We start from the raw sequence: 18938 nt of genomic DNA, 5'->3' as shown, positions 1-18938 counted from the left end.
CAGCAAACAAGTGACTTATTTCCTCTTTTTTTTCTTTAACCTCTTCACTCCGGGGCACATCACACATCTGGCAGCATTAGCTGCCCGACGTGCAATGTTGCGTCATAATAATCGCATTATAAAAAATAAAGTCAGTGCTCAATTGTTCGTTCTCTTTCACCCGTGAATTTTGATAACCATAGAAAATATGATGAAGCCAGTTTAGAGAGAATGGAGGTTACATAGGTACAACTACAATGAATATAATCAAGACACCGACGTTTGTTGTTGTTGTCGTTCCCTAGACTGTCTGTCCGAGCAGTCCCGTCTCCCCAAGGAATGCCATAGCCGAAACTGGGTTTTCCCACAAATCCTTTATAGAGTGTATGTTGTGTTGTTTGCGTGCATGCTTGTGTATAATGCAGTCTTCCATTATGTGTTGTATGGTATGGGGTGAAGTGTTACATCCTGGGCAGCTGTTCACAACGCGGTCATCCAGCCTCTTCTGGTAGCTTAGAAGTGCTGGGTGGTGACCGCACCGCAGTCTGGCCAAGTGTACTCTGTCCTTTCGTGGGAGAGAGGATTCAGGAGGGTGGATATCAGGGGGTCTGGCATGCAGCAGTGTGTTGTCTTTCAGTGTGTTAATGGAGCGGTGAGTGATATGATTATGAATATGTTTCCGGAGGCTGGTATTTGGTGGTTGTGGAGGAAGAGAAGAGAGTATCTGTGCGTGATAAAGGTCTTTGGGTGTTGTTTTAATGTTTCTTGGTGTGTGTGGGTGTTCTGCTATGTAGTGTAGCGGGTGTAATGTGTTTGTGGTGGCTGTGGCAAGTGTTTGTGTGCCTCTCATGTCGAGGTGGTCCTTGACTTTGAGGACTTTTGTTTCATGGTGTAAATGGTCTGTAGGTGTTGTATTTGTGCAGCCTGTAATTGTTTTTAGGGCTTTGTTTTGTATGATTTGAAGGGTGTTGTGGTGTGTCTCACTGAGATTAGGAGCCCATGCAGGACTCGCATAATTCAACACTGAGCGTATGCATTGTTTGTATATTGTTATATTAGACACCGACGTTGGCATCATCGCGTACCCACTTGCTCCTCATGATGCCTATGTAGGCGTCACTGTATGGAAGTAGTTAAACATCTCCAATCCCCTACCCACTACCCTTGCATTCACCTCTTGCACCACCACATCCATGTATAAACTGAATAGCCATGGCGACATGACACATCCCTGGCAAAGTCCCACCTTTACCTCAAACCACTCACTCTCTCCATTTCTGATTCTAACACAAGTTCTATTACTCTTGTAAAAACTCTTGGTTGCTCTTCAAAGCTTTCCTCCTATCCCATATATCTGCATAACCTCCCACAGTACCTTCCAGTCTACCCTGTCATAAGCCTTTTCCAGATCCATAAAGGTCCTAAAAGCATCCTTTCCTTTTCCTATAGTATTCTCACATATCTGGCTTACCAAAAATTTTGATCCACACAACCCCTACCTTTCCTAAACCCACACTGTTCCTCACCAATTGCTCCCTCTGTTCCTCCTCTAATCCTCTCAATAAAAAACCTCCCCCTTCCCAACTACACTCAACAAACTGATCCCTCTGAAACTACTACACTCACTCTTTTCCCTTGTAAAGTGGAACTATATAGGCACTTATGGTACTCAAGCCTTCCAAACTACACTCAACAAACTGATCCCTCTGAAAGTACTACACTCTCACTTGTTCCCTTTTCCCTTGTAAAGTGGGACTACACAGGCACTAATGGTACTTAGGGAAAAACAAGCCTGATATTTTGTGTTTAGTGGAGACCAAACTCCCAAAAAATGTTAATCTACAGTTGAGGAACAATAGGTACACCTCATGGAGAAGAAACAGAGAATAGGTGGAAGAGAGATTGTTGTGAGAAGTGACATAAAAGTGGAAGAAGCAAATCTGAGTGAAGGCAAGGCTGAACCAATCTGCTTTAAAATTAGAGCTAAAGAACTAAAGGGCAGAATAGAAGAGACTTCATGGTAGTATATGTCCCTCTCCAAGATGACCTTGGAATGAAGCTGAATATCAAGAAAAGGTTATTGGACACAACTATTCTCCTAAAGAAACCTATTGAACAAAGTAACAATTTAGTCCTTACTGGAGATTTGAACTGCAGTGAAGTTAACTGGGAGGAATGGGAATCAAGTAGCAAGGCAGATTCCTGAATAAATACCCTGTTAAGTATAGCAATGGAGAACACGATGCCTCAGTGGGTAATGGAAGTGACCCGAATAAGAGGTGATGACATTCCCTACAAGATTAGTTCAGTTAATAACCAAAGAGCCAGACATCGTCAGCTTCTTGAACAACCTTTGCCCAATAGAAATAGTGACTATGTAACAATTGAATTTCATCTTGAGGATGAAGAAATTGAGTCAACGAATGAATCACACAGACAGGGAAAAGTAAATTTTGGGAGAGCAGATTACATAGAGTTGAAGAATTCTTTGAAGAAGCAAACTGGGAGGAATTCATGAATACCACAAGAATAAGGAGGAAATGGGAAATATTTCTTGACGTTTACAATCTGGGAGTGCACAAACATGTACAAAAGATTAGTTGAAGAAACAGAAACAGAACTTGTTTAACAAAAAGTATGAGATGGCAAAATAGGTCATGGATGTGTCTTAGGGAAAATGGAGAAAAGAGAAGAAGCAGTAAAACAAAAGAAGCTTACAAACAATCTAGAAACAACTACAAGAATTCGCAGGAAGAGAGGAAAATGTAAGGTGTAGTAGACAAATGCAAAGACAAACCAAAACTGTTTTATATGTTTACAAATGGTGAATTGAGACACAGAAAAAATTAATGAAAGTTTCCAATCTGTCTTCACAATAATTTTTTTTTTTTTTTTAGGAAAGGGATGAGAGAAAAAATTCTGTTTTAGAAGCTACAAATGAAGAAGTGAGGGAAGTGCTCAATCTTTTGGGATTACTGGATGTGATAAAAACTTCAAGACTTGATGGAATCTCAAACTGGATACTCAATGAATGGGTGGTGATGAAAGAAGGCAAAGTGCCACTTGACTGGAAAAGGGGCAAATATGGTACCAATTCTCAAAGGTGTAAGTAAGGAGACACCACTAAATTATAGGCCAGTATCATTGACTGGCACAATAGTGAAATTATGTGAATGTGAAAGATAAATGGACAACATATCTTGAAGAGATAAACATTCTGAGAGACAATCAGTTTGGCTTCAAATCAGGAAGGTTGTCAAACCTTTTAAACCTTTACTCAAAAGTGGTTGATGTGCTGCATGAGAGGGGTGTGTGGACTGTTTATATCTCGAATATAGGACAGATTTTTTGAAGGAAAGATACAGGAGGACAGTAATAAAGGATAAGATGTCAAGATGGAGAGCAGTAATAACCAGAGTTCCACAAGGTTCAGTGCTTGCAGCAATAATATTTCTTGTCTATGTCAATGATATGATGGAAGGACAACAAGCTATACCAACATGTTTGCAGATGACATAAAAATCATGACAAAGAGCAAAAAACAAGGACTGTAGGCTATTGCAAAAAGATCTAGATACTATTTTTGCATGGAGCCAAGAATGGGAAATGATGTTCAATGTTAATATGCAAAGTACTGGAAATGGGCAATAGCAGCTAAAGACCATCTTTAAACTATTCCCTGGGGAGACCCATTACAAAAGCAAAAAAGGAGAAAGATTTAAGTGTTGATACAAGACAACCTCTCACCTGACAGACATATCAGCAGGATTGTGGGAGAGACATACGGACTACTGCAAAAAATTAAAATGGATTTTCACTACATGGATGAAGAGATGATGAAACAACTCATCTAAACCCTGATCTGTCCAAGACTGGAATATGCATCAGTAGTATGGTCCCCACATAGAGTGAAGAATATAAGCAAGATTGTGAGGATATAAAGGGCAGCAACCAAACTGGTCCTCAGCCTGGCAAATAAACCATGTGAGGAAAGTTTAAAAGCACTGGGTCTGTCAACTTTGAAAGATCAAAGAGAAAGAGGTGATATGATTACAGTATTCAGGTTACTAAAGGAGATAGACTGCATTGATAGAAGGGATCTCTTGATAAAGGATGGAAGGGCTTAAAGAGGTCATGGGAACAAATTAAGGAAGACCCTATGTCTAAAGGATATGAAGAAATACTGTTTTCCATGTAGATGCATAAATCCTAGGAATAGCTTAAAAGGTGATATAGCCTAAATTCAAGCAATACATGAGTTTAAATCTAAATATGATAACTGGAAATCAAGGATATAGATTAAGTAGGAACTGTACATAGTTTTGAGGCTAGGTATAATAAAATTGGGGAATAGGAGATGGGACCCAATGAGTGTTGCTCCCTTCCTGTATACTACAATTAGGTAATTCATCTCCATTCCCTACCCTGCACATGTCTTACTCATATAATGACTTTTGATCATATTCAACAGACTTCCCCATAATCTATACAGCCTTAATATGTTCCTCAAAACCTCAATCAACCTTATTATATGCTTCATTCAAATTCTAGAAAGCACCAAAATATCCTTACCTTTCACCAAACTCTTTGGCTATGAGATAAACAAGTAAATGCCTTGGGGGATTAAAAAGTGTTATGAGAAATAGGCACCTAGGAATGAATGCAATGAAAAGATTATATGAAAGAGTGATTGTACTGATAGCATGGTATTGAGCAGAGACTTGGAATTTAAAAGATGAAATGACTTAGAAGTATGGTAATGATAGAGTTAGAAACAAGGAGGTGAAGAGGAGAGAGGGAGTGAAAAAGGAGATGGCAGATAGGGATGATGAAAGATTATTGGGATGGTTTGGAAACATTGAAAAAATTAATGATAAAAGATTAGTAAAACAGGTGTGGAGGGTAGAGGAGGAGGGAGCAAATTTGAAGGGATGATTGAGGATGAAATGGATGGATAGGGTAAGGGGGATGTTGAGAAAGAGGAGAATATCAGTTGAGCAAGGAAAGGAGAAGGCAGGTAATAGAGATGAGAGGAGAGTGACTGTGTATAGATGATACTGTTATGCAAGGATGCATGGGAAGGGTGGGGAATGGGGGTAGGGGGTGCTTATGTGTGAATGATATTTTGACACAGCCCGAAGGCTGCATGAGGGGATGGAGAGAGGGGGTTGCCATTTAAGGCAAGCAGCCTTGCTATTGGTGTACTGTGTCTTGCTGCATTGCTTCTGACCCAGTGTAGTAGGTGTGAAACAGGGATGACTTGTGCATGAGAAGCTGAGATGGGAGGGGAGAAAGGGTGGTGGATGGGGGTGGGATGGGTGGGAGTGGGAATGTGCCTTTGACTTGACTACTTCCCTTATAAGGGGGAAAAACTCTTGGTATATAGATACATATTTAGGCTATGAGGAGTTAAAAAGATATATATATCAACTAATTCTACAGCCTACTGGAATGAATTTGGTCACTTGATCCTCATTTTTCCAAACTAAATTGTGCAGGAACCGGTCTGGATAATGAAAAATTCCAGATAATACAAATGTGTATATATATATATATATATATATATATATATATATATATATACACACACACATATATATATTTTGATGCAGCCTGAGGGGATTTCTCCCTGTCTTCTCCTTTTCTGCATGAGAGGACAGAGAGGGGGGGGTCGCCAAATTAATGAAGCAGCCTTGCTGTGGATGTGCTGTGTCTTGCGACACTGCTTCTTACCCAAGGCAGTGGACAGGATGCAAGGATGACCCGTCATCCCAGAGGTGCCAAGATGAGAGGGAGGGAGGAGGGGAGTGGAATATGTATGGGATGGAATGGGTGGGAGTGGTTTCTATGCCTTTTTGTTTTTGGCTACCCCACGTGTAAGGGGGAAAAAGCTTTTGGTATATGTGTGTATGTACATATATATATATATATATATATATATATATATATATATATATATATGTATATATATATATATATATGAGTGGAAGGGCAGTGAGCTAAACACAGAGAACAATTGGAGTTTTATTCACTGACGTTTTGTCCTTACCAGGACATTCTCAAAGTACATACAGTCTCAGAAAATTAACAGCTTATATAATCCATCCTTACTCTGTTCCTCTCCCTCCATACTCTCATCTGTCCTCATGTGACTCCGACCATGCCACTTCTCCCTCCGTTCTCAATTGTCCTTTTTACCTCCTTGATAATTAGAGTACCTACTGCTCCTGCTAATTATATAAGCTGGTAATTTTCTGAGACTGTATGTACTTTGAGAATGTCCTGGTAAGGACGAAACATCAGTGAATAAAACTCAAACTGTTCTCTGTGTTTAGCTCACCGCCCTTCCACTCATTTGTCTTCCATACTTCAATAATATATACATATATATATATATATATATATATATATATATATATATATATATATATATATATATATATATATATATATAATGCAAATAAAATCCAATAACAGTCATGAAAAAGATAGACATACCACTTCATAACTGCAGCATCTAATGCAGCACCTTTTCTTGTCCTGACATTTTTTCTCAGTGCACCTTTACCACTTTTGCTTGCCAATGCATCCACACAATACAGGTAAACGTCGACTTACGATGGCATTAGGTTTCGATAGAGCCATCGTAAGACGATCTCATCGTAAGTCGATCCCCACTCTGTTCCGTGGTCACTGTACCTAGCCTACCTGTATATTCACCACCAGAGATACTGAATATAGCCTATTAAACATGTACAGTAGTTTATTTAATTATTTTTATCCTTTTTACCATATTCAAACACTATAATATGTATTTTCAGTACGGAACTTAAATCTCGCGGGCAGCAGCCAATGCCAGCCGTACGACGTGACGTAATAATACTCGCATCATAAAATATAGTCACCGCTTATATCGATCGTTCTCTCTTTCACCCGCGAATTTTGAAAACCACAGAGAATGGGATTTAGGGCACATTTGAGAGAATGTAAAAACACAGGGGCGACTACAATAAATATAATCAAGACGCCGATATGGCAGCGTCGCGAATCTACTTGCTCCTCATGACGCCTATGTGTGCGGCACCGTATGGAAGGGGTTAAATTATCATATCGTCGTCGTCGTCGTCGTCATCGTAAAGTCGAACAATCGTAAGTCGCGGCCATCGTAAGTCGACGTTTACCTGTACTTGGCAGAATATTCTACCTGCTTATCTTTCGACTTTCTAATGTCTGACACAAACATTCGAAACATTACTTCCTTTCTGTAATTCTCTTATTAATTCCAGCTTTTGAACCACAGTTAGGGCCATTTGCTTACCCTTTAATAGACTTGGGGGGCATAATTAACAGTTTTAAGACACCTATTCGTACTGAAAAATGCACAAAATTGTTCACTGATATTGGACAAAACACGGTTTACGAGCATTGGCCAGACTTGTTTACAACCGCCTGCTGCCACTTATCAGGTATTTCTGGTAGCATGTGAGACGCGTGTTGTTTGAATTTATTTGTCGGCCATCCGGACTCAAATTATTAGCCAGACACTGTCCGGATAAACCAAAATCTGGATTAACAAGGTCCAGATAAATGAGGGTTGAGTGTACTTTGTTACGATTCAGTCTATCATAATCTACCTAATGCTAGCTAATTCTATTCAGTTTAGACACACTTCTAAGTTGCAAAGGGCTAAAAAATCACAACTAACCTTTCGCAGCCTATTAGAATGAGTTAGACATACCTATATATACTTTGCTCCGGCTTATGTCTTCCAATTTTGTTCTAGTTATAGCCCCCCCCCCCAGTTATTCAGACACCCTCTCAGCCATTAACCCCTTCAATACGGGCCAAAATCTCGTGGGTAGCATGAGCTGCCAGATGTGCGATGTTGCGTCATAATACTCACATTATAAAAAATAAAGTTACCGCTGTATTGCTCGTTCTCTTTCACCCGTGAATTTTGATAACCACAAAAAATAAGATAAAGCCAGTTTACAGAGTATGGGGGTCACACAGGTACAACTACAATATATATAATCAAGACACCGACAACGGCATCCTCGCGTACCCACTTGCTCCTCATGACGCCTACATTGTCATCATCATATCGAAGAGGAGGATGAAGAAAATTATGATTAACCCTTTACGGTCTATTAGAATGAAATTTGCTTATTCTATTTTGTTTTGGCTAATTTCAGATGATTGTATTCAGCTTGGAACCTTTAGGCCATACAGAATTGAAAAGAACCTATGCTGACTAACCCAAAACATCATTGGAACAAATCTGGCACAGTTAATGATTTTGTTTTGACTAATGCCAGATAAATTAATTTATTTCTATTTGTTCTGCATAAGTAGTTAGGGGTTAAAATGACACTAACATGAAATGAAATACACTCCCAGAAAATACATGCCCTAGATGCTTATATATTACAGAAAAATACAGATCACACAATTTTCCACTTTCTCACATACATAGAATATGGCCAACAATACAAAATATTTTCACTTAAAGATATCTGGTAAATCTCACTGGTCTTGATCAGTTATCCAAGGAACATGGGAGTCCAGTAACGTAATCCAAGAGGAAATATTTGACTTATTTTTCATTGCATACCTGACTGTCTGTTCTCCTGGATAAACCCTGGTAGTCTGATACAGGACTATTACTGTCTGTACGGTGGGAAAGTGCATGCGAGGAGGAGAGCAGACCACGATATTCTGACATGGGACTAGCACTATCAGCTGTTGAACTACGAGCTGACATGCTGCCAAAACTGCTGTCATGATCACACTCTGGCGATAGCCCATCCTTGCCTGAGGGAACCTATAAATAAATGTAAATATCTATTATGAGGGAGAGCTTCTGTATTGGAAAAAAAGAAAAGAAAAAAATCATCTTTAAAACTAGAATGGTAGTGAAAAGTTTAACTGTTATCCAATACAATACCTTTCTATATCCACCTAATTTAATAAATTAATCCATTACCCCAGTTCTCTTTTACAAAAGACCCAAGGCATCCCTCAGGAATCTGGCCATGGCCATCAGTTCAACCCATAAGTCATTCAGTGAAAAAATAAAAATTATGTTGCTGTATGGAAGGAGTGAGTGTAGGGAGTGTAGCATAAGGTACTTTGTGTTTATTGTGTGGTGGTTGCTTTTGGGGTAATTGTAATATACTGCCAGGTCAATTCTGTATTGGTACTGTTTTAATGTGGGTGTGGTGACCTGAATGTAGGCATGTCAGAGCAATTCTTACTTGCCTTGGAAGTGATTTCTGTGTTGGGTTAATTTCTGAGGAAGTTTGGGGAAGTGTAAAATTTGGCAGTCACCTTTTGTGGTGTGTTTCTTTTATAATTTGAATGTATGTTATCTTATGGACATATTTTGAGGTACTGGAAGTGTGTTATTGTAGATGTTTGAATAGAATACCAACTGAGTAAAGTGATAATATGATCCTGGAAGGTAGTTCTAATTGCAAGGGCATAAAGGCATAAATTGGGAGGAATGGGAAGTAGATGGCAAAGAAAATTCCTGGGGTCATGTATTGTTGAATATTGCAATGTACAACACAATATCCTAATGGGCAAAATATAAGACATGAATTAAAAGAAGATGCTCCAGTAACAATGGACCAGCTACTAGCTATGGAACTTTATACTGACTTGTTGAAGTACATGTCCTTTACAATAGTGACTGTTTAGAACTTAAATTCCAGATAGTAAAAGGAGGTAAAAATCTGAAAAATTAATCATACAGGCAAACCAGATGCAATTTTGGGAAGATATTATGAAAGGGATGGAAGATCTCAATAGAGATAACCTATTGAAATGGGACAAGGGAGAAACAAGAGGACACAATGAGAAGCTAAAGGACAGTTTTAGAAGAGACCTGAAAAAGAACAGTTTCCCACATAGAGTGATCAATGTCTGGAACAAACTAAACAGTGAAACAGTGAATGCCAGAACTATACACGGGTTCAAGAATAAACTGGATGTGGAGAGATACGAAAACGGGTCACAATGAGCATAGCGCCCGTCTCGTAAAATACAGCTAGGTAAATACATTCCTTCAATATAAGGAAACTATTTTGAAGAAATAATTGGAAAGCATGATTGCTAACAACTCAGGTGGGAACAAGTATGTGCCAAAGGATAGTGAAAGAAATAATTGGTAAAAGACTTATTTGATAAAAGTGTGAGAAGGCTAAGATAAGTTAGGCAAATGAAGTGGAGATAACTGAGAGAGAAAAAACAAACAAATAGGCTAGAAATGATTACATAAGAATCTGTAGAGAAGAGAGCTTTAAAAAGAATACTATTGATAAATTTGTGGGTGATATCAAACTCTTCAACAGGTTTGTAATTGAAAAACTAAGATACAGAAAAGGAATCTCTAAGCTAATGGTAGATGGAAAGGTCTATGAAGAGGTATTAATAGATGTTCCCAATAATTTTTCACTAATGAATTATTTTGTAGAGGAGTGTAGACAGTACTGTTGAATGAATGAAATAATATGAGACTACAGAAGTATACAGTCAACTGGAAATATTGGATATGAAAACCCTCAAGAGACTGATGGGATTTCAAATTGGATATTAAAGCATTCAGAGAGCAACTGTAGGGCAAAATTTATAATCTAGTTTTGTGCTCTTTCGAGGATGGGACAGTGCTACAGGACTATAAAAGAGCTAACATGGTACCAATTCATAAAGGAGGAAGTAAAGAAAGACCACTGAATCTGTGTTCCTGACAACTGTAATATTTAAGTTATGGGGGAGTGTTTTAAAAAATAGGCAAGATGCGTTGATGACCCATCACCCAGGATGAACCAAGACAAGAGGGAGGGAGGGAGGGAGGGAGGTGAATGGGAGTGGAGTATGTGGAAATGGAATGGGTGGGAGTGGATTTTATGCTTTTTTTTTTTTTGGATACCTCCCTTGTTAGGGGGAAAGAGTTTTTGATATATGTATGTATGTATTTACCTAGTTGTAATTTATGGGAAGAGAGCTATGCTCGTAGTGACCCACTTTTGTATCTTTCAGCATCAAATTTGATCTTAAATTCTTGTATAGTTTTTGCACTCACTGTTTCCTCATTCAGTTTGTTCCAGATATCTATCACTCTGTGTGAGAAGCTATTCTTTTTCAGATCTCTTCTGCCTCTATCCTTTTTAAGTTTCTTTTCATTCCTCTTGTTTTTCATCTAACCCATTTTAGTAAGTCATCTCTATCAAGGACTTCCATCCCTTTCATAATTCTGAATATGGTTAGCAAGTCTCCTCTTTTCTCTTCTTTGTTCTGGGGTTGATATTTTGAGTTTGTCCAATCTTTGTTTGTATGTAAATTTGGACAGTACTGGTGCCATCTTTGCCGCTGCTCTTTGAATTCTTTCTAATTTCTTTATGTTCTTTTTAGTACTGGGTGTCCAGTGTCACAGCGTACTCCAATCTTGGTCTTATCAGTGTAACTAATATTTTCTTTACCATTTCCTCATCCAAGTAATCAAAGGCCACTTTCATTGACCTTAGTAAATTGAGATTTTCTCCAATTATTTTGTTGATATACTTGTCTGGTGACATGTCTTTGCTGATAATTACTCCTAGGTCCCTTTCCGAGCTAACTTTTTAACTTTCTTTGTGCCAATTTTATATTGCCCTGATATTCTATTTTTATTTTTCCAAACTCCATTATACTGTATTTCTTGATGTTGAAGTTCACTTCTCATTTTTGACTCCATTCCAAGACTTTATCCAGATCTTTCTGTAGTGATTCAAATCTTCCTCTGTACTTTCTTTAGTAGTTTTGCATTATCTGCAAAGATGATCACATAACATTCCACACCTTCATCCATGTCATTTATATATATGGCAAACATAATTGGAGTCAATACAGAACCTTGTGGGACTCCACTTATAATTACTTCCCAGGTTGAGTATTTGTCTCTAAGTACCGCCCTTATTTTTCTCTCAGTCAAGAAATCTTCCATTCAAACTTTCCTTGAATACCACCTATTGATTAAATTTTTCTTAATAGCTTTTTGTGTAGTAGTTTATCAAATGCTTTTTGTAGATCTAGGAAAGCACAACCTGCCCATCCATCCCTTTCTTGCATTATTTCTATAAGTCTTGGGTAGAAGCAAATCAAGTTAGTGGCACATGATCTTCCATGTTTAAATCCAAATTTTGTTGGCAGTATATTATTTTCCCACAGATATTTAATCCATCTACTTTTGATAACTTTCTCATATATTTTTGCTATTGTGCTTGTAAGGGAGACCAGTCTATAGTTAGTTGGAGTTTCCTTGCCCCCCTATTGGTACAATATTTTGGTATATATTGGTACAATATTTGCATTTTTCCAATCCTGTGGTACCTTTCCTTCTTTGAGTGAGTAATCAATTATCTTATATATTTTGTCCATTAGTTCATCTATACATTCTTTTAATATCCAATTTGCAATTCCATCCAGACCGTATGATTTTCTGACGTCAAGGTTTTTTATTTGGTCTCTAATTTCCTTCTGTGTCACAGTTGTTTCTTTCATGGGGGGGGGGATCTTTCTGTATTTCCTCCCAATTTTGTGTACAGGCACTCCTCGTTTAACGACCTACTCGGTTAGCGACGACGCGGAGTTACGACGGGCTTTATAACAGACCAATATTCGTTTAACGTAAATCTCCCGAAGTTACGACGTCATGTACGATAATTAAGTTGGCTGAGGCAAATTTGTATGATGTTATAATTGAACTTGTACGGTGGATATTAGCTGTGAGGTAAAGTGTTCTGAAGCTTAGGTCTACATTACCATCCTGCAAGCTGCAAAAACTACCTGGGATACAGTATATACTGGTAGTGGTAAATTTTTAGTTTCGACCATGGGCGCAATATAGCAATAGAAAATTAATTAGTAATTTTGTAAATTATAATGTATCAAAGTAATATGCAATTTTGTGAGCGGAAAAAAAAGGTGCTAAAACAGATTTCGTAAGTAACGAAGTCATGTCGGATGAATGGTACACCATGTTTGTTATGATAGATGCCGATGTCGAATAAATGAAAGGATGATAAATTCGTCTAACCTAAACTAAACTAACCTGACCTGTGTTTAATAAATCATTACCTGCAAATTAGATGTCATCCGGCTCGTCCTCGTTGTCGTTGTCGTGAGAGACCTTGGCAGACAACAAGATGGCGTCCCAATCCTATGCTACCGACTTCGTTCATTAGCATATTTTCTTGTAGCATGGTATTTTTTACTTTCATTTCCGCCCACAAAATTGCATATTACATTGATACATTTTAATTTACAAAATTAATAATTAATTTTCTATTGCTATATTGCGCCCATGGTCGAAACTACAAAAATACCCCGGTATTCAATATGGAATGTCAGCATACGCGGATTTGGTCATATACGGTAATTTCAGGAACCTAACCACCGTAAATAAACAGTAAATAAAGCTTTAATGTACTGTATAAAAGAGGGAAAATACACGAAAATAAAGATACATGTATTGCTGGACATTGTACATACAGTACATGTACATATATATATACACTTTCGCTTAACGACCAATTCGGTTAACGACGGCGCGCTGGTCCCAATTGTCGTCGTTAAACGAGGAGTGGTTGTACTTTCATTTGTGAATACATATTTAAAATGTTTGTTCATAATTTCAGACATTTCTACATCTTCTATATATTCATTATTCCCTTAGCACAGTTTTACTATTTCTTGTTTGTCTTTTAGTTTACCATTCACATACTGGTGAAATAGTTTAGGTTGGTCCTAGCATTTTTTATTATGTTTTTTTTTTTTCAAAGTTTCTCTTTTCTTCCCTGCATATTTTCACATATTTGTTTCTTAATTTGATATATATTTGCCACTTACTCATTTTTTTTCTTTTATCTATATTTTCCAAGCTTTGTTTCTTCTATCTTTAGCCTCTCTACATTTTTTGTTGCACCAGCACTAAATGTACACCTTTTCTTGCTTCTGCTTTGGTAAAATAAATTTCTTTTAATATGTTCCTCTCTTACATCTTTGTTTCTTCATTTAAGAAGTTTTCCCAATTTGCATTTTGAAAGAATTTTCGAGTTTCTCAAAATCCGTTTTGTTGTTCATTAGTATTCCTTTTCTATGTTTCTCATCTCTTCTCAGTCAATTTGTTCTTTTAGTTTGAACTCTACTAGTAAGTGGTCACTCTTCCCAATTGGTGTTTTGTATTCCATTTTGTTCACAATTTCAGGTTCTGACATAAATATTAAATCTAGTCTTGACGGTTCCTCATTGTTTCCATATCAGGTATTTTCTTTTACCCATTGAGTCATTGTGTATTCAATGGTCATATCCAGAAGTATGTTTCCCCAAAGGTCTTCTCTACCTTTCATTGTCATTTCTCCCCAAGCTATTTCTTTTGAGTTAAAGTCACCCATAATTACCGATACTATGTTTCCTCCTTTCAGTAAATCAGGGCATTCTTTGTGTCTTCCAACAGTTTGGAATGATCACTTTCTGTCCAAGACTGTTTTTGGGGTACATATATTACTACAAATTCTCTACTTTTCATTTCACTGTTTTCAACTTTTATCATAATCAATTCCACATTATTTTTTCTTTCTGTTGTCTTTGTCACATTTAAACCTTTCTTAGTCAAAAACATGACTTCTCCACAATGTTTCTCCTTCCTATTTTTCATCCAATGGTTGTATAGACCTTATCCCACAGTGTTTGGTGGTAATGGACTTTTCAATTTCATCTCCACAATTCCCATTATGTCTGGTTTCTCTACTGCCAGATAGTCATTTAATTCATTTAGTCCTGAAATAATGCTGTCTATGTTGATATATCTTATTTCTAATTTTTTCCTTTCTCCTTTTTTGTTTATTAAGTTTCCTTTTTTGATAATCCATTTTCTCAGCCTCAGGTTGACTCTCCAAAAACAACTCATTCTTTTCAGTTTCCTTTCTTCTCTCGTTTTTTCATTTGCTTCACTTCTGTCTTTTCTTTCTTTTCCTCATCACTCATTTCTTTTTTATCCATACACTCTTGTAATGTTCATTATTTGCCAGTTTTGCTGCTTTTGACAGTACTTCTGCTATCATTTGAGACCTTAGTTTGATTTTTAGTGGCCTACATTGTTTTTCTTTAGAGTACTGCCCCATCCTACGTACCTCTTCAATCTCTTTGTCTATTTCCTGTCCCTCCTCTTGTATCTCTTTCAGAATTGCTTTTGCAATTTCTTTTTCATCTTTTTCTCTTTGATATCTATGTACATTATGTTTTTCTTTAATACCATAAACTACAATGCACTTTTTTATCCACTGTGTCTCTGACCCAATTTTCTTTTTACTTAATTACTTTAATTACCTCCAGTAGGTAATGGAGATAACCACCTTTATATGGAGGGACGGAGAGGGGGGGGTCACCGATTTAATGAAGCGGCCTTGCTGTGGATGTGCTGTGTTCTGACCCAGGGCAGTGGACAGGGTGCAGGGATGACCCGTCATCTAGGAGGTGCTAAGATGGGAGGGAGGGTGGAGGGGTGTGGAGTGTTTTCGGGGATGAAATGGGTGGGAATGTTTTTGTGCCTTGTCCTTTTTGGCTACCCCCCTGGTAAGAGAAAAAAAAAAGCCTTGGTATATGTATGTATGTATGTACTTTAATTACCATTTCTTTGGCATATTCTTCCACTTACTGCTGTACTATTTCCTTAAAAGTTATCTTTTTTTCCCACTTTCCACTGATTTTTTATTTCTTGGAGATCAGTCTCCTTAATCGTTTCTCCAACTTTCTCAGTCACTGGTGTAATAATGCTTCATAGTATTTACCTAGTTGTATTTTGCGGGAAGGGGAGCTATGCTCGTGATGTCCCGCCATTGTATCTCGCAGTGTCTAGTTTGTTTTTAAACTTATGAATGGTTTTTGCGCATACTATTTCATTATCCAGTTTGTTCCAAGTGTCCAAAACTCTATGAGGAAATAGTCCCTGAATAAGTGAGTATGCACAGTAATTATACATGCTAAGTAACAATGCATCTCCTAAATATTATTCAAAAGTATTGCCTACTTACACAGGGTGCAGATGGGGTTGGTGATGAGCTGATGGAGTGAAGAATGGGAGGCCTCCGCTTGCTGCTTGGAGATGTGGCTGATGTACTTGGTGTTCGAATTAGAGAATCCTCCAAAACTCCATCTAGAGGGCTAATAAGAGGTTAAGTTAGTCAAAAATCTGGTCCTTTGTCATATTTCATGCAAATCAATAATAAATATTCACAACATTATCCTGGTCATACATGGATTGCATGATATCTATCATTTAATCAGACATTCAGATGATGTCATCTCATGTAGTATACAATGGAGATCACAGTGATAGGAGCTAAATTTTGAAAATTCTTAATATTAAATCTACTTTAAATGAATAACATAGCTATCATTGATCTCCTTGCTTTTCTCCAAAAGATGTTCTCTTTTGTGAAAACCAACTGGAAACATTCATTATTTCTGCCTAAACTGAGGACTCCTCAAAGACCTCACCACCCATATCTGTGTCTCACTTTACCATTGATAAACTTAACAGTTTTGATTCAGCTTTGCATGTATCTACAACACCCCTTTCAAAATTACTTTCTTCCTCTATATAGATTCTAATATAGTCATTTCTAGTTTGTAATTTTTTGTTTTGTTTTGTTGCTTCTTTTCCTCCATCTTTCCCTAGTCATTCCCTCCTCACACCTTTAATTGAACTAATCCAGTATCTGTTTCTTCCTTCCACTAATCTTTGGCACATGTTTGTGCACTATCAGGTTATGAATGTCAAGAAAGATTTCACTTCTCCTCATCATCTCTGTTGCATTTATAAATTCCTCACAATGTGCTTCTTCAAAAATTTTCTTCAATCCTAAGTAATCTACCTTCTCAAAATTGAGTCTCCTTTGTCCTTGGCTCTATCTATTCATCCTCCAGCTGAAATTCAATTCTTACATGGTCACTTTTTCCTATGGGGCTAAGATAGTTCAAGGAGCTTATGATGTCTGGCTCTTTGGTTAGTCGCAGATATAATCTTGTGGGAATTTCATCACCATTTACCTGAGTCACTTCTTTTACCCACTGGATAATTATACTCTCCATTTATTTATTTAAAAAAAAAAAAATCAAGGAATCAGCCTTGCCATTTCCTTCCCATTCCTCCAAGTTGACCTCACTGCAATTAAAATATCCAATAAGGACTAAGTTGTTATTTTCCTCATTAGTTTTCTTTGAGAGAAAAGTTGTGTCTAAAAAATTTCTTGCTATTCAGCTTCTTTTTAAACTCTTGTCTTGGTGGGGACATATGCCACCATGAAGTCTCTTCCATTCTAACCCTCAGTTTTAATTTTCAGGTGGATTGTCTGTGGAGGAAGGACGGGAGAGGACAGAAGATAGGGGTGAATGGAGAGGAGTTGTGTATAGATGATGCTGTGATGCATGACGGGGAGTGGGTGGGGGATGGGGGATGAGGTAGTATGTGTGTGAAATAAATTGACTCATCTCGAAGGGATTTTTCTCCATCTCCTTTTCTGCATGGGGGGGACGGAGAGGGGGGTCGCCAAATTTATGAAGCGGCCTTGCTGTGGATGTGCTGTCTTGCGACACTGCTCCTGACCCAGGGCAATGGTCAGGATGCAGGGATGACCCATCATCCAGGAGGTGCCAAGATAAGAAGGAGGGAGGAGGGTGGAGGGGAGTGGAATATATAGGAAATGGAATGGGTGGGAGTGGTTTCTATGCCTTTTTCTTTCTGGCTACCCCCCATGTAGGGGGAAAAAGCCTTTGGTATATGTATGTATGATTGCTTTCACCTTGCCGCCACTCAAATTTATTTTTTCTATCTTTATATCACTTCTCACAGCAATGTTTGTGATGAAGTGTTTGAGAAGTAGGGTGGGACTTATGAAGATAAATACAGTGAGAAATGAGAAGGTGACGAGGAGGGAAGGGCTGGAAAGGAAGCTATGAGACAGGGTTGATCACAGAACACTGGAGTGGTTTGGGTATATGGAAAGAATGATCAAAGAAAAATTAGCATAAAGAGTTTGGAAGGTAGAGGTGGATGAAGTGAATATGAGAAGACTGAAAATGAGATGGATGGATGGGGAAAAGGTAAAGTAAAGGGGAAAGTCTTTTGAATAGGAAAGGGAGAAGGTGTGAGTGTAGAATGGTTGTGAATGGATGATAAATTGATGCAGCCAGAAGGAATTTTTCCTAGTCTTCTTTATTCAATCATGAGATGATAAGGAGGGAGGATCATCAAGTAAATCAAGTAGTAGCCTGGGTAAATCAGCTTCCACTGTCAGGCTCTGCTGTGAATATGCTGTGTCTTGTTGAATTGCTTCTGATGCAGGCAAGGTTCCAAGAAATTGACAAAATTTTTCTGACTAAATTTGTCCAAATACATTACCAATAATATTAAGAGATTTGTCTTATGATGAGCAACATGGTCAGTCTGCAGGAGATCAGGTGAACAACTGTTGCTGAAGTCAATGTATTGATACTTTATGGGTTCAATTCACTCAGACAAAAGATATGTGAAGGGGTGATGGACAGGCCACAGACACTGTTTTTGATAGATGATAACTTGTTTCAAGAAATAATTATATTTTGAAATTATGACATATTAACACCAAGTCGCTCAAGAGGAAAAAATTAGAAATGTAGAAGTGATATATAAGCCACAGACACTGTCTTTGGCAGATAACTTGTTTTATGACATATATTTTTTGCAACTGTGACATACCAATACCACCATATAACACATTTTTTGTTCCCTGGTTCCAAGTATCATTTCCTGGTTTGTTATATCCCATTATTATAAAAAAATAAAAACACTATCATTTAATCGAAAGTTTAGGTTTGTGATCAAGACTTTGATATTTCAAAGTTTTCATATTTTTCAAGATTTTATGACAAAAGCTTAT

General features: G+C 37.7%; 1 protein-coding gene across 9 annotated transcripts in view; it reads right to left on the bottom strand.

Annotated features, from left to right (window-relative positions):
- Window positions 1-18938, bottom strand: part of LOC143030920 (rho family-interacting cell polarization regulator 2-like) — a 276625-nt gene that overhangs the window by 85903 nt on the left and 171784 nt on the right. For 8 of the 9 annotated variants that reach the window (XR_012966948.1, XR_012966950.1, XR_012966949.1 and 5 more), the window contains 2 exons: window positions 16053-16182; window positions 8594-8803 (listed from right to left, as the gene is read on the bottom strand). Coding sequence is in view for 6 of the 9 variants with exons in the window: in XM_076194178.1 (XP_076050293.1) it covers window positions 8594-8803; window positions 16053-16182 (340 nt within the window). In the remaining 3 variants the exon portion in view is untranslated. The remainder of the gene's footprint in view (window positions 1-8593; window positions 8804-16052; window positions 16183-18938) is intronic. The other variant, XM_076194176.1, reaches the window with a different exon arrangement.

The sequence above is a fragment of the Oratosquilla oratoria genome, chromosome 12, assembly GCF_046742065.1.
Source record: "Oratosquilla oratoria isolate Oo_2021 chromosome 12, ASM4674206v1, whole genome shotgun sequence".
Classification (NCBI taxonomy): Eukaryota; Metazoa; Arthropoda; class Malacostraca; order Stomatopoda; family Squillidae; genus Oratosquilla; species Oratosquilla oratoria.
The sequence above is the reverse complement of the archived record's forward strand: the minus strand, read 5'-3'. Positions and strand labels throughout refer to the sequence as shown.